Source organism: Macrobrachium rosenbergii, chromosome 33 (genome assembly GCF_040412425.1).
Source record: "Macrobrachium rosenbergii isolate ZJJX-2024 chromosome 33, ASM4041242v1, whole genome shotgun sequence".
NCBI lineage: Eukaryota > Metazoa > Arthropoda > Malacostraca > Decapoda > Palaemonidae > Macrobrachium > Macrobrachium rosenbergii.
The window spans coordinates 8488511-8502141 of record NC_089773.1 but is presented as its reverse complement, the minus strand read 5'-3'; the positions used below and the strand labels follow the sequence as shown (position 1 = coordinate 8502141).

At 37.1% G+C, this 13631-nt stretch overlaps 1 protein-coding gene across 13 annotated transcripts in view; it reads right to left on the bottom strand.

Moving 5' to 3' along the window:
• LOC136855886 (protein tramtrack, beta isoform-like) overlaps positions 1 to 13631 on the bottom strand; it is a 107361-nt gene that overhangs the window by 26906 nt on the left and 66824 nt on the right. For 3 of the 13 annotated variants that reach the window (XM_067133306.1, XM_067133305.1, XM_067133325.1), the window contains one exon: positions 11366 to 13540. The exons of 8 other annotated variants lie outside the window; for them this stretch is intronic. Coding sequence is in view for 3 of the 5 variants with exons in the window: in XM_067133325.1 (XP_066989426.1) it covers positions 13265 to 13540 (276 nt within the window). In the remaining 2 variants the exon portion in view is untranslated. Of the gene's footprint in view, positions 1 to 2386; positions 5729 to 11365; positions 13541 to 13631 lie in introns of those variants that run through there. 2 more of the 13 variants (XM_067133331.1, XM_067133326.1) reach the window with 2 other exon arrangements.

The following is a 13631-nucleotide window of genomic DNA, read 5'->3' as shown; positions in this document are numbered from 1 at the left end:
TCATCACTCCATATTTTTATGGAGTGCTGTTTTAAAGGTTGCTCATGAGTAGCAGAGACAAGGGCCAGTCTTAACCCATGCTAGGATCTGGGGGAATCAAAGCTCCCATCGCAATCTGACAGAGACGGTAAGGTCATTTTTTACCAGCGAGATCTCATAAGTCATAAGCAGGGCTCAAAATAGGGACCACCATGCTGTCAGGTTCAGACAAGACCAGCTGAGCTGCCAAGGCCCCTTTTTCTACAAAAAAAGGAAAAATTTGTAAAAAGTTCTTTGTTATGTTTTTATTTTGCTTAATGTTTTTTTCTGAAATACTGTACAGTATATGTAAAACTCTGTAATATTCTAACATTTCTAAACAGACAAAAAACTTTTCTTTGTCCTATCAAAGTGATCTATTATGCAAAGTGTCTTATTTTGAAACAAACCAAAAGTACAAGTTCAGAATTCTTAGTGATTCTTTATCTATAAAAAAAATTCATGTTTCCAGTCACCTCACAAGTGTGATCTAAAACCTTCCCCATGGTAATATAACATCATTAAGGCTCATTTTTTACTTAAAGTAAAGCACATACATTTTCTTCATTATTTCAAAGGGATAAAGACCTCAAATGCTGACCATAGCAGATGTGTGTGACCAAACTGTAATCTCAATATTTTATCAAAATGTCCAAATACAGAGCCACTTCTAAATACAGTAATGTTCTACATTCCTCTGACTGAGTCTTGTGATGACAGCACTTCTGTAATAAGTCACCACACAACTTCTTTCTCTCATTCAATGCTTTCTTGACGTAAGTTAAACACTGTACTTGTGGCTGTAAAATTCCACTCAAAATACTGAAAGCCCCAGTAAGTCACCAAGCAAAAATTGTCTAACCATTTCACCAAAAATTGTTTACGCAAACAAAGAAGATAATTTATGTTCAACTGAATTTTTGTCAGAGATGAAACACACACAGATAAGGCTGCCCAAGGGAAGCTCGATCACCTCAAGAAGAGCCACGCTAAATGCTTTGGGAAGCACAGAGTAAAGCAGAGAATTCACCAATCAAAGAGTGAATGAGATGAAGCACTGATCAGACTGGACGATTCTCGAGTCCGTGACTTCCGCACAGTATCCGTAGGACTGCAATGCCTGGTGTGCCGAAGGTTATCGTTATATTAAATTCCCCCTCAATAGTTTTTGCTGTTACCAAGCTTTAGGTAACAGATTTTGCTTTTAACGATCAGATTTGGCCCTTAGTTTTAAAATTTGGCTCAGTGTTATGAGACTGACTCTTAATTATTTAATGCAGCTCTCAGTCTTCCAATTTCAGAGTCAATGATGAAAATCTAATCAATTTATTTGATGCAAAGCTTGTCAGTTTTGAATAAACCAATGGACGAAAAAACATTGTCTACAGTCAAAACAAAATGACTATGAACATGGCTGTCATTAGCTATGTTGCCAAACTTCTTCCAGCCTGACTTACAATCCAACTACAGTTAATCTGCATCCCTCAATTTGAGGTTCTTTAATTCAGTCATGAAATCCAACTTATCCCAAGGGCTTCCCAGAAAAAAAAAAAAAAAAAAAAAAAAACCCTTTCCGGGACAAGGCCAACTTAATTTACAATTTTTGAGGTGCCAAAAAGTTTTTTTATCACATTGTATCATTTATTTTCATCAGATATTGGACATTTGTAATACTCTTTTCATTGAAATGATTAGAAACCAAATCATCCTTATCCTATCCTGTTATCAAAACATTTAATGTACGATCTCAATTCTTCATTTCTTATTTTTTTTTCTGTAAATCATCCTCGACTCATCATCAAATTTCAGTTCTTTCGTTCCTTTTACGTCTCCAGTGTTAGAAGCACCAATCAGCAGTGTCAAGGTGTTTACCCTTTTTTGACCTGGCATAAGGAAGATATGGTAATGTTTCTGCCACATCTACACAACATCCCAACTGGGTCAAGGGTTTATGAATTAAACTGGGAAAAGTGGCAACGTTGACAACGTACTCCACGTTCGTAGTCATTTTGGTTTGACTGCAATCACTATTTCTTGAATATTTAAAAATACAGTGGATATGTCAGGAAGATTATGAATGAGTACAGAATACATCCCTCATTCTGGCTTATGTACCGTACCGCCTTAGGGGTTAAAAAAAATTATGTTGATTTTCAAATATGTAAATACGAATATTAGATACAATATCTTATCACTGAAAAAATGATAATGAGTGCCTCTACACATTTTGGAATTAAACATCAAATGCTAATTTGATGAGGAAAAAGGTACCTCATTAAAATATTCAACAATGGCATCTGAAGGGGATTTATAAGAATACCTTAGATTCTGATGTGAACCAACAGAATAATTTGAAGTAAAAGCCAACTCCCATAAAACAAGTTTATTATCTTCAATATTTCCCAATAAACATAAGACAACTAGTGTAAGTGCTTATACAAACTACTGTATACTGCATATGAAATCATTTACACACTAAAGTATACTGTATTTATAAGTACAAAGAAATTAAACTGAACCAACCAAATCTACACAGACCAGATACAAAATTTCCTACGCAATAATCCTACCGACCTATTTGTGATCTCATCTAAAATGGCTATCAGAAGTCTGGTACATCTACAGAACAGACAGAATCTCACATTTGAGAGCTAAGACAAGTTCTCAACCCTCAAAAAAGCACCTCTGACAGCTCTTTGAATACAAACAACAAAAATTTTTTGACGTGCATAGCACAAACACTAAAAACATACAAAAAGCTGTCATGAAAAACTTTTTTAAAAAAACGTTTTTACGGACGAATTAACCATGTACAGCGTTTGAAATATTGTACATACATGTCTCCAGTTATCTTGTACAACACTGACTATCTGTGCAACACATAAAACAGCTAATTTGTGACAATGAATATTTTGTGAAACTTTTGAGTAAGTAGTTTAAACGGACTGCCAAGTCAGAATTCTTAATTCTCAAATATCTGGCCTGCACGGCATCTTATAGGTATTGTAAAAATTAAATCTAGTACATTACAACTTTCTACAGCAGAACGACACTTTCGATAGGCAGAGAACTTTTTCAGTTTTCAAACAAATCCATCTATGAGTTCACATGACATACTGTATAACAGTGTACCTCTTATGGAGCGAACATTCTGTACAAAACACTCTTGTCAAAACAAATATTTGATGTCTAAGAAAGACTGAAATATGTTCTCGTCACCATTAACAACTGGTCTGCAATCTGCATCCTGCTACTCCCATGCTGACAAATTTCCTGGCAAATTATAACTCTTCCAATCTCATCACATGTCCTGACCATTTCAATACCAAAGTACATACTGGCACAAAACTAAGACAAGATGGAAATACAGTCTTTCAAGGTGCATGAAACCAAAGATTTGCAAAGGTTTTTCTTGCTACAAAACCCCCCCGGAGAAGCCATGAGCATATGTCAGGTACAGTGTAGTTCAACAAGCATAAAGAAGTTTGAAATGGGATGGAAAGCACTTCACACCTGCTACAAGCATGGAAGGGGACTCACATGATGACCAAACAATATGGAATTCAGGAAAAAACTGCACAACATATAGTTACACATCGTAAAGGGAAAAGCTAGCCCATTTCACTTCAAACCCTTAATGGGAAAGTTGCCTTGTTCGATGTAATAATAAAGGGGAAAGCTGACCCATTATAATAATTAACCCACTTAACAAAAAAAGCTTTTATAAAAATGTTTAACAAGACATAAGCACTGTCTTTGTGATTTGAACAGAGAGCTCACCAAGCCCAGACACAGAAGCCTATCCATTTTTTGAAGCAACAACGTTACCACTAAAAATCAGAATTCACACTCGACTTCTTTTGTAGTAAGCTGTAAGTCTTCGTACTTTGGCTGTAGCCTCTTAGTTTTATTGGGGACTCACTACCCTTAAGACTTCCTTACGGGTTGAAAAACATCTGGGGGTCTCATATTGTGTGGCTAGAAAATTTAAGAAATTAGGAGAAGCACGGAGGTGATAAAGATTACTGATACGACAAGTGTCAACACTGAGATGGTCTGGGCAAGTGGCAAGGATGAGGGAAGAGGGAGGAGTGAGAGGGCTTGCATGGAACCTGCTGGGGTAGAAGTTCGTGAGGGGGGCAAAGGATTAGAAGTCATGATAAAGTGAGGGAGGATCTGAAGATGAAGGGTTCAGTGGAAGAAGATGTTTTCCATAAAAATAGCTGGAGAAGACGAGCAAGGCAACTAACCCCTCAGCTTAAGGACAGTGGTTTAGATGAAGAACATCAGGGCTCAGGTGTAACCCAAAATTATCACTCTAAGCCAAGTTCTAATTCAATTTTTTCAATCAACAAATATCACAAGCTTGGGACAACCGAATTGTACATCACTTTTTCATTATAAAACTGCATGTTTTATAATTTTACAATTTACTTTTGAGTCCCAAAACAAAGCAATGAAAGAATAAACAAAATAAATGTACAGCACAGTTAAGCATCAAGCATCAATGAACCTTATTTCTCCTCTTTTAAGACTGGCTATGAAACAAAACACCAAAGTCTATTTAACTGGTACACATAAAAACTGAGTTTTACACAAGTCTCTACTTAAATTCTACAACTGCATACCTTTCTTCATTTTGCCATACAATAAACTTCTAATCAAGTAAAAAGGTACTTTTGACAACAATCTTTTCTAAACTTAGACTAAATGAATTACAAACAAAAAAATAAGCTAACTAAGCATTTACGTGAACTTATAACCTATCCCTACAGTAATACAGTTTTATTATTGATAATAGACAGTTTAACCGGATTGCTGAGTAGACATTCTTAATTCTCATGGGGCTGGCCAACACCAATATGGTAACTTTAACTAATACAATACTGTATTATGATATTAATGTGCTATATCTTATAGCCAAGGCAATGATTACAGCAGAACATTAAACCAATCACCTGCAAAAACTCTTTTCTCACTTAAGTCCTCTACAGCAAATTCTGTGACATCAGCAAAACTTTTCCTTAGTGTAACTGTAAACAGAAGAAGACAGGATACAATCCTTCTACATTTTAACTCTTCAAAGAAACATCCTTCTCATTTAAAGAATACAATTAATTTTCCCTTAATGAACTGAGTCTGCTACCAGCAATAAAACCAATCTGATTAGGATACACCATCGAAAAGGTCACCAATCCTATCTTCCGCCCCTCCTACTAAAGATATTCGTGTGGTCTGATATACAAAGAATGCAAAATTACAAAGCCTTTGCCTAAACTAACTTCTCAAGGGGACAGGATGAGAGAGTAGAAAAAACATAAACTACTAAATCATATCCAAAAACGGTATTTATACCAACGGTATGAAAGATTCAGAATAACCGCGTGTTCCTCAGCGGCTATTATGCACAATTTACCAAGCCCAGCTTCCCAATATCACACACACACACACACACACACACAACCCTCTACTTATGTCTGAACATGTGCTTTCTAAGGGTGGAACTGTCACTGGCCCGATAACTGCATACGGAACAAGCATACGGACGCTCTCCGGTGTGCGTTCGCACGTGCTTCACCAAATCGGCACGGTTTCTTGAGGCGTACTGGCATTGGGGGCACGGGAAGGGTTTGCATATGCGACAGCTGTCTGCCAGGCATCTGTGATGACCAAGTCCAGCCACCGTTAACCCGCCTGGTTCGGGCACGTACTGCAAAGAAACACACGATGGCTATTAGTGCATAAGCCTGTGAGTCAGTGTTACCATTCATACAAAAACAGAAAAAAAAAAAAAGATGGCTCAAGCAGCTATAACCTTAACCGCTACAGAGTAACAACCTTTAACAACAATTGCCTCCAGCATAAGAGTGACATTTTCTTATCAGGATCAAGTAATGCCAATAAATCACACCCTAACTCGTTCTAATGCTTTTCGACTGTGGAATCCAATAAGACTGCTGCATAGACCGACAAATTTAACAGTCCCAGTAATAAGAGAATAATTGCTGCCTTACAACTGCACCCACCATCCCCAACACAAGAATTACCAAGCATCAACGGAATTCTACCATACCTTTCAGAATGCACATCTAAAAGTCCCTGGCTTTTAAATTTCACCTGACAGTTTTTCTCTAAACAAATCCCCATGAAACAACATATAACCCTTCAAACTTACAAGAAAAGCTCATAACAAGACAGTGAATTGTATATAATGAACAACACAGGTCTTACCAGTTGTTAATAATACAGTACTATACACACCATACAAACTAAAGGCAACTGAGAAATTTCTCTCTCTTGCAAAGCATAACATTTCCCTTTTAAAAGAACATGAATCAGAGTTATGCCGGATGCAATGGAACCATCATTTTTTGTTCACGTCCCAGATATTTATCTCAGGATCCATCAGCCTGAGAACAAAACCTGACAATACTGAAAACAGCTACTAACCATGAAGTAGCTAACAGTCTTGTGAGGACATCCTCAGGTCCAGGAAAAACCACCCAAAGGGCATGATGATGGATCAAGCTCTGATAAAAACACCACACTAATCCAGGCTCCTGCTAATGTCTGTTGTTTTAAAGATAACTCTGGACCTATGGGATATGATTATGTCTTATAGTGAGGTCACTCTACTGGCTTCCATGGAGTTGACTAGGTCACAACATCTTTCCCAAGCCTAATCATAAAATGATCCATCTTACAAGAGAGGACTTCACTTCTCATAATAATAGTCTGAATCGATATAAGTGAACGGATAATTCAAACTTACAGACAATACAAGCTGGTTTTTTATAACTTAACAAGATTAAAAAGTGAAAAAAGCATATTGTCTATACAGTATACCAAATCTCCTATACAGGTGTCCCTCTGAGTATAAGTGGGTTACATTCTCAAAAACCAATTTGAAGGTGATAGATTTCACAAGAAAAGCATTATGACTCAAAAAGCAAGTTATAATGAGCTCCTGTGGGCACTAGAAAAGTTGGGAGAGACAGACCTACTTGACATGAGATGGGAGGCTCGAGATAATGGAGATTTGTGGAAAATAAAGCCCACGAAAGACATGAGTGGCAGGATTCCACTGAGACCCTTTGCGTCACGTGACGCTGGAGGCAATGATGATGATTCAGTGCATACAAAAGGTTCATAACTTGATTTGACAAAGTAACAATATAAATAAGGTTTGTAAATGAACACTGTTCCCATGTAACAACTACAGTACATATATATTCTAATACATTGCATCAAAATAATGCGACTTAAATTCATGTAACACTTATACCATATTCCCATTTTCAAACAATTCAAAAGTCGATATACATTCTGATTTGACTATTTCTGCCTTCTGAAAAGTCTTTGACCATAAAATCAAGCACCGCGATGGAAGAGTTTATGAAATAATGCAACTTTTTGCCCCCGCTTTAACATTTTGCTTACTTTAGCTCTTTTTGCTTGAAAGGTGATGAAAACTTGCTGCGCTACGAACAAACGAGGAGGTGAAGGTGAGCTTGCCAAAGACCTTAAACCCTCTACTCATTTCTGTATGATTGATTAAATGTGCAAGATTGTTTACACTGTGGTGCTGGCCGTCGTTCTTCCCTTGTTTTACTTATTTGTTCCTGTTCTTATACAGTAATTCTTCATGTTTTGCTTTCTCCTTCCCTATCTCTTTGCTTATTTCCTTCATAACCTTACATCATTTACATAAGATTTGACTCATGAATAGGGTTTAACAAGGATGTGTTTATAATCATTCGAAAATAATAAATAAATTATCATCAGAAGGCCAAACAAACTCTATGGCGCTTGTCTTGTTTGTAGTATGCATATGTGCATGTGGTTATTCAAATGTATAGTTTTCTCGGTTGTCGGTGGCCTCGGTTATTGGCGATCCGGTTTTGGGTGCTTGTCTAGTGACGACAACATCCAGATTTCCAGCGCTGATATGTGCCGATCTCTGGTTATCGGCACCGATCCCCAATTAACAGCGGTGCCGACAAGCCCCATTATCACCGATTTTCAGTTATTGTCATGCCGTCGGGAACAGAACACCCGCCGATAACTGGCTCTGCCTGTACAAAGATATCTGACAGAAACAGAAATAAAAAGAAAAAAGACAGAATGCTTACTGAGTAGTTGATGCGGTGAATCACAGCAGGGAAAGAAGATGGAATCAATCTTCTTTCTCCAAGAGAATGCAGAAAGGACAACTCACATTCATCTTAACTATGGCCCATAACTGTGTATGTGTGTGCAAGAGTGAAAGTACAGTAGAGTACATAGCCCCAAATTCAGTTATAGGAAAATGACCTAGCATGAAACTATAAGAAATTTATCTTTACAAGTTGATAACAGCGACTCATTTCATATTTCCTCAAAAGCAGGAGCAGAAAGTTAGGTACAGTACAATGAAAGATCTTTGGCCTGACAAGATAACTTCTGTGCTGTACTGTATAAATCTACTAAGTTTCACAAGTGAAGAATTTTGACTAATCACAGGCAGGTTGCTTATACACAAGATGATAATTTAAGACTGAATACAAGCTCGCTCACTCATTTTTCAATCGTACTGGGAGGGATTCCAGTACAGTATTCATATTTCTCAACACTTATCAGCTCTGCTATAACTCTAACTATCATAATAACCTTTTTAGCATTTATTTACAATATCTTTCTTTATTCTTGCATTGCCTTTTCAAAGCTATAAAATATATTCTCTACTTCCTTTTATCTCTAATTCTATTCATATTTTCTTTCTTCCATCTTACTATCCAACCTCTCCTAACAATTGTTTCCACACTGCAACTGCAAGGTTTTCCTCCTGTTACCCCTTCAAACCTTTCTACATGCTGTACTCTCAATTCCCCTTTCAGCATAAAATGACCTCATAGGTCCCAGCACTTGGCCTTTGGCCTAAATTTTATATCTCATTCCACTGCATTACGTGTGGATGGATGAAAGTCAAGGGATTAAATAGCCAGTTCGACCGAAAAAGCCACTAAGCACATTACAAGGAAAATGTTTATTGAACCAACAAGTTTCATAACAACTACCATCAACTGCAACAATTTTTGGCGCGGGATAGGATAAAAATAAAAATTCTAAACTCTTCAGAATAACCAATGATTTTCATAATCATAAAAGTTATTAACAATACAAATCAACAAAAAGTATCTACTTATTTCTAGGTAATTCTGTTGTGAAAATAAATAATTTTGTGACCAGCGATGGAGTAAAAAAGTGACAACAAAACACGTTTCCATCCTGTCAACCCATTCGTTCCATGCACTAGACCAACCTGCATTCCATGCTAAACCTCACTAGAATGAAGTTTATCAAGGGAGTTCAACAACACAGGTCTTACAGTAATTCTGATTGTGGGGAGCCATGATGGCACGCTCTAACAGTGAAATTATCTGAGTCTTTAAAGACTTAAAAGAAACGTTGCCCTAATGACCACCTACCCTGAACATAAGTAAGGTCCTCTAAGTTCATGTAATGAAAATAATGTAAACAAGATCATGAGCTTAAATAGCACCTGAATAAGAAAGAAAATACTTCCTGCCTAATAATAGACCCAATGACAATGGCCCCCCCTTGGAATAAAATACTCTCCTGTCTAAAGTCAGGAAAAAACTGGACGTGAAACAGACCTGAAAAGGGACTGGAAGCTGACCACTGGAAATCATGTGACTTATCAGCTACTACCTGTGAGGGGAAACCAAACTTTGGTTCTCAAACCAAACATTGGTTCCATCAGACAGGTTCACTAGAAGCTAAGCTGATTAATTTTTGTTTGTTCTGTACCCATTTACTACCCTAGGATGAGATTTGAAAGATGATGTTTACAGTTTAAAGCAACCCTTTCGCTTATCGTGGCTTCATTACCCCAGCAAAATTATCATGGACTCCCACTTCTCTTAATCTTATTTTCATTGGTTATGTTTTTATAATTTTGTTTATTTTGTGAAAAGCATCCATGAGGGCTTTATTTTGCCTTGTTTTAGACTCACTTCTCTAAGTGTATGGGAACATGATTTTCATTGTTACCATTTTTTGACCTTGTATGCTTTTGAATTTTGTTAATTTTGGGATTTTCATTTAACTGGAGGTCGGTCAAACAGATGTTGTGTTGGGCCTAATATCCTTAATCTTAGCCAATTTTTGTTTTATTATGATTTTTTTGACAAACCTTGTTAACCTGAGGTCTCAACAAGATAGCAAATAAATCACTACATTCGATTCTCTGATGTTCTTTTTCTGTCAAGTGAATCTATGTTACTGGGTCTGTGTTTGGCTTTTCAGCAGTAATGTTCCTAATAAGTTAAACAAATAATTTGTTCAATCCTTCTTGGTTGGTTAAAACCGTTTGCCTGAGCAGCACCTCAAACAAACCCCAATCCTTTGTCTTTCCCCTTGGTTTGTTTTCAAAGTTTGTTAACTTTCCAAGGCTTGTATGACTGGCATCTCTGCTCCTAAAGTCTAAACATTGATTGGATTGTCCTACAGGTTGAAGATGACCTAACACCTTTAAAAATCCCCATCTTTCTCCTGTCCTGTTCAAAGAGGGTCCCTTTCTGGTCATTCTTACCACACACCAACTTCTGCCGGTCTTGCAAATGTCCTTCAAACTACTGTATGTTCATTTTCTGACTTCTTAAGTGGACAATGCTCTCAAATTATCTCACCAGTACTGCCACCTAACTTCTTCCTTGGTCATTTGTAATAATGGTGATTACTCTAAATTTAGAGTTTGGAACGTGTATTTCTTGGTGGACCTCTGTAGCTGTTATAGTGATCTTAAGATATTCAGGGGACTGAGTCACCATTCTCATTATCCCTCTACTCCAATGACCCCTTTGCTGGCTCCATAAAATGATTCAGAAATCAAGTCTGTTTGTCAAAACATGCACAAAGATGAAGGCATTAGGGAAAGAAGTTTTTATTTCACAGACAACAATTTTGAATGATGCAACTATATTCTGCATTTATTATTATTTTCATGGTTATTCACAAACTAACCTTTGATTTTAAAGGCTGCTACGACTGTTACTCTGAATAGCTTTAGATGATAAATTCATTATGAAAACTTTTAACATTAATTTGACAAGATTCATAAACATAAAACAGACTTTACTAAACAAAGTAATCAAAAAAATTACTAGAATGCAAATAATCTCAATTTTAATACCAATCCTGGTAAGCAGTCAACACATACTTATCAAACTTTACCATGTAACACTGGAATCATAAATTTGCAATCTTTATGAAACTGAAGTTGCAACTTGCAACTCTCAGTTGAAAGTCATAACCTTGCCCCACATGATATGAATAAAAAACCTGCACATATTCTTAGTTTATTCAACATGTCCAAGGATAACACTGGTACACATACAGTATTCTTAGTTTAATCAGTATGTCCAGAAAACAAACGACAGAAACTTCACAGATTCAGACCCTTCTAATGCTCTGCAGCCAAAGCCAATTATAACAGCAACCAATAAGCTGATAGAGCTAACAACAAAACTCGCCTACCGCCATTCAGCGTCCCTAGACAAACCATTTCTTTTGACACAATCTTCGTACTTCTTGCAGAGCTGAGTACAGGGAATGTTGCAACTGAAGAAGATGACGCCTCACTGCAACTGAGGTGATCATTCACAGGAAGGGGTCACATTCTGTTACATAGTGAGATAGTACTCTTGTATGACGTTGGTACTGTTCACTGCAGCATTTTGAAAACCTCGAAAACAATTACCTTTCAATAGGAGTAATGTTCTTTATACATCTTTTTATACTATTACTGTACATGAAATGAAGGCTTAGTACATTTCAAGTCGCCTACAATACAGAACAGCAACGGCAGGAAGTTCTCTTAATATTCAATTTTGGATAATTTTTTTGTGATAAAAGTACAACTAGATAAGAGACATATCTGATAAATGTTAGGAATCAAAAGTATACAACTTAAGTTTTTGAAAGCAGAAGCCCACAATTGTTTTTGTGAACTAGATGGCAATTCCAAGGCCAGGACACAGGAAAAATAACGTATTCTTGTTTTTATGTAATTAAACTGAGCATCAAAAAACACTAACAAAGAATTTCTCTGAGATTTTTAGCACTCACCTAAGCCTACAGGGAGCAACAATGATGACTCACTGGCAAATGAGCAATGTCACATAGTTTCCCTTGGTAAAAGATGGCTTGAAAATACTTTTACAGAAAAAGAGCCAGTTCCCAGTATGCGTCCATAATGTTGAATTATCCTGTGTATTTCAAAATTCATAAATACTGTAAATCATTTTTACTTCAGTGGAAGACCTCTCCAACTGTTGACTGATTTTGAAATGCAGCTGAAGAGGTCTACTCCAAGCACAAATGAATGCTCCTGTAACGTATATTTATTTAAGCATACAGGTATTCCTCTACAAATTCCTCTAAACTTTCAACTCACAAATTTTCAAAGATACAAACTTCTGTGTCCTCACGATATGCAGGACATGTCAACTTTATATCATGCATTTCATTCCTACTTTTCCAAGGGAAGATTAAAGATTTTTGCTTATTACCAACTTTATTTTATGTACAAGGACCAAATTGCCTTGATAAAAAGCTTTACTCTGCACAATGCTGGAAGCCTAGGCTAACTTTGTTCAACTTACAAACAATCTGAAGTTACAAAGGAGAGGACTCAATGGACATCATAAAACATAACCGAGGATCTTGATTCCCAAAAAATCTGTGGTGGACACAAACTTAACAATTTTTGTGCATTTTCTCTAATTACTTCATATTCGAAATAAAAAAAAAACACAAAAACTTCATAACAGTTTTGTTAAACAAATATGTTACTAACAACCTCCATCATAACATAATTCCAGGTACAATACATCAATGTGACATGGAAGTCTTGGCCATTTGATTAACATTAGAAAAACTAACACTCACTGATAGAAAATCTGCTCTATCTTTTATATAACTGTCAACTATGTACACATCCCCAAAAAGAGAACTTGGAGAAAAACTCATGACACCAAAACATCATTTTTCCAAGACCACCGAAAACACTTTGAATTACCCGAGCAAAGAGAAACGGGAATGTGAAATTTATAGAAATGACCTCGGAGAGGGTCTATCGTCTGAGCCCAGAGTAACCAAACCTGAAATCGGACGAGACATATTCAAGAGGGATCATGAAACACTGTCTTCTCTGTATCAGTTATAAAAACGCAGACACAACTCTTTACTTATGTCTAAACATATGTTTCCGAAGAGTGGACCTGTCGCTAGCTCGGTAACTGCACAGAGAACAAGCGAACGGCCGTTCCCCCGTGTGGGTGCGCAAGTGCTTCACCAAATCAGCACTTTTTCTCGTGGCATATTGGCACTGGTGGCACGTGAACACTTTGCCGACGCGAAAGCCGTCGGCTGGGGGTCCGTGGTGAAGCATTCGCAAAACTCCATCCCCTGGAGGGGCCGCTCCTCCTGGCATTGCAAATCCACCTGGCTCAGGCACATACTGCAAAGAGACACACGACAGCTATTAGTGTGTGCTTGTGAGCCGACGTCACCCTTCACATTAAAAACAATGAAGTCAATTTAACCACTGC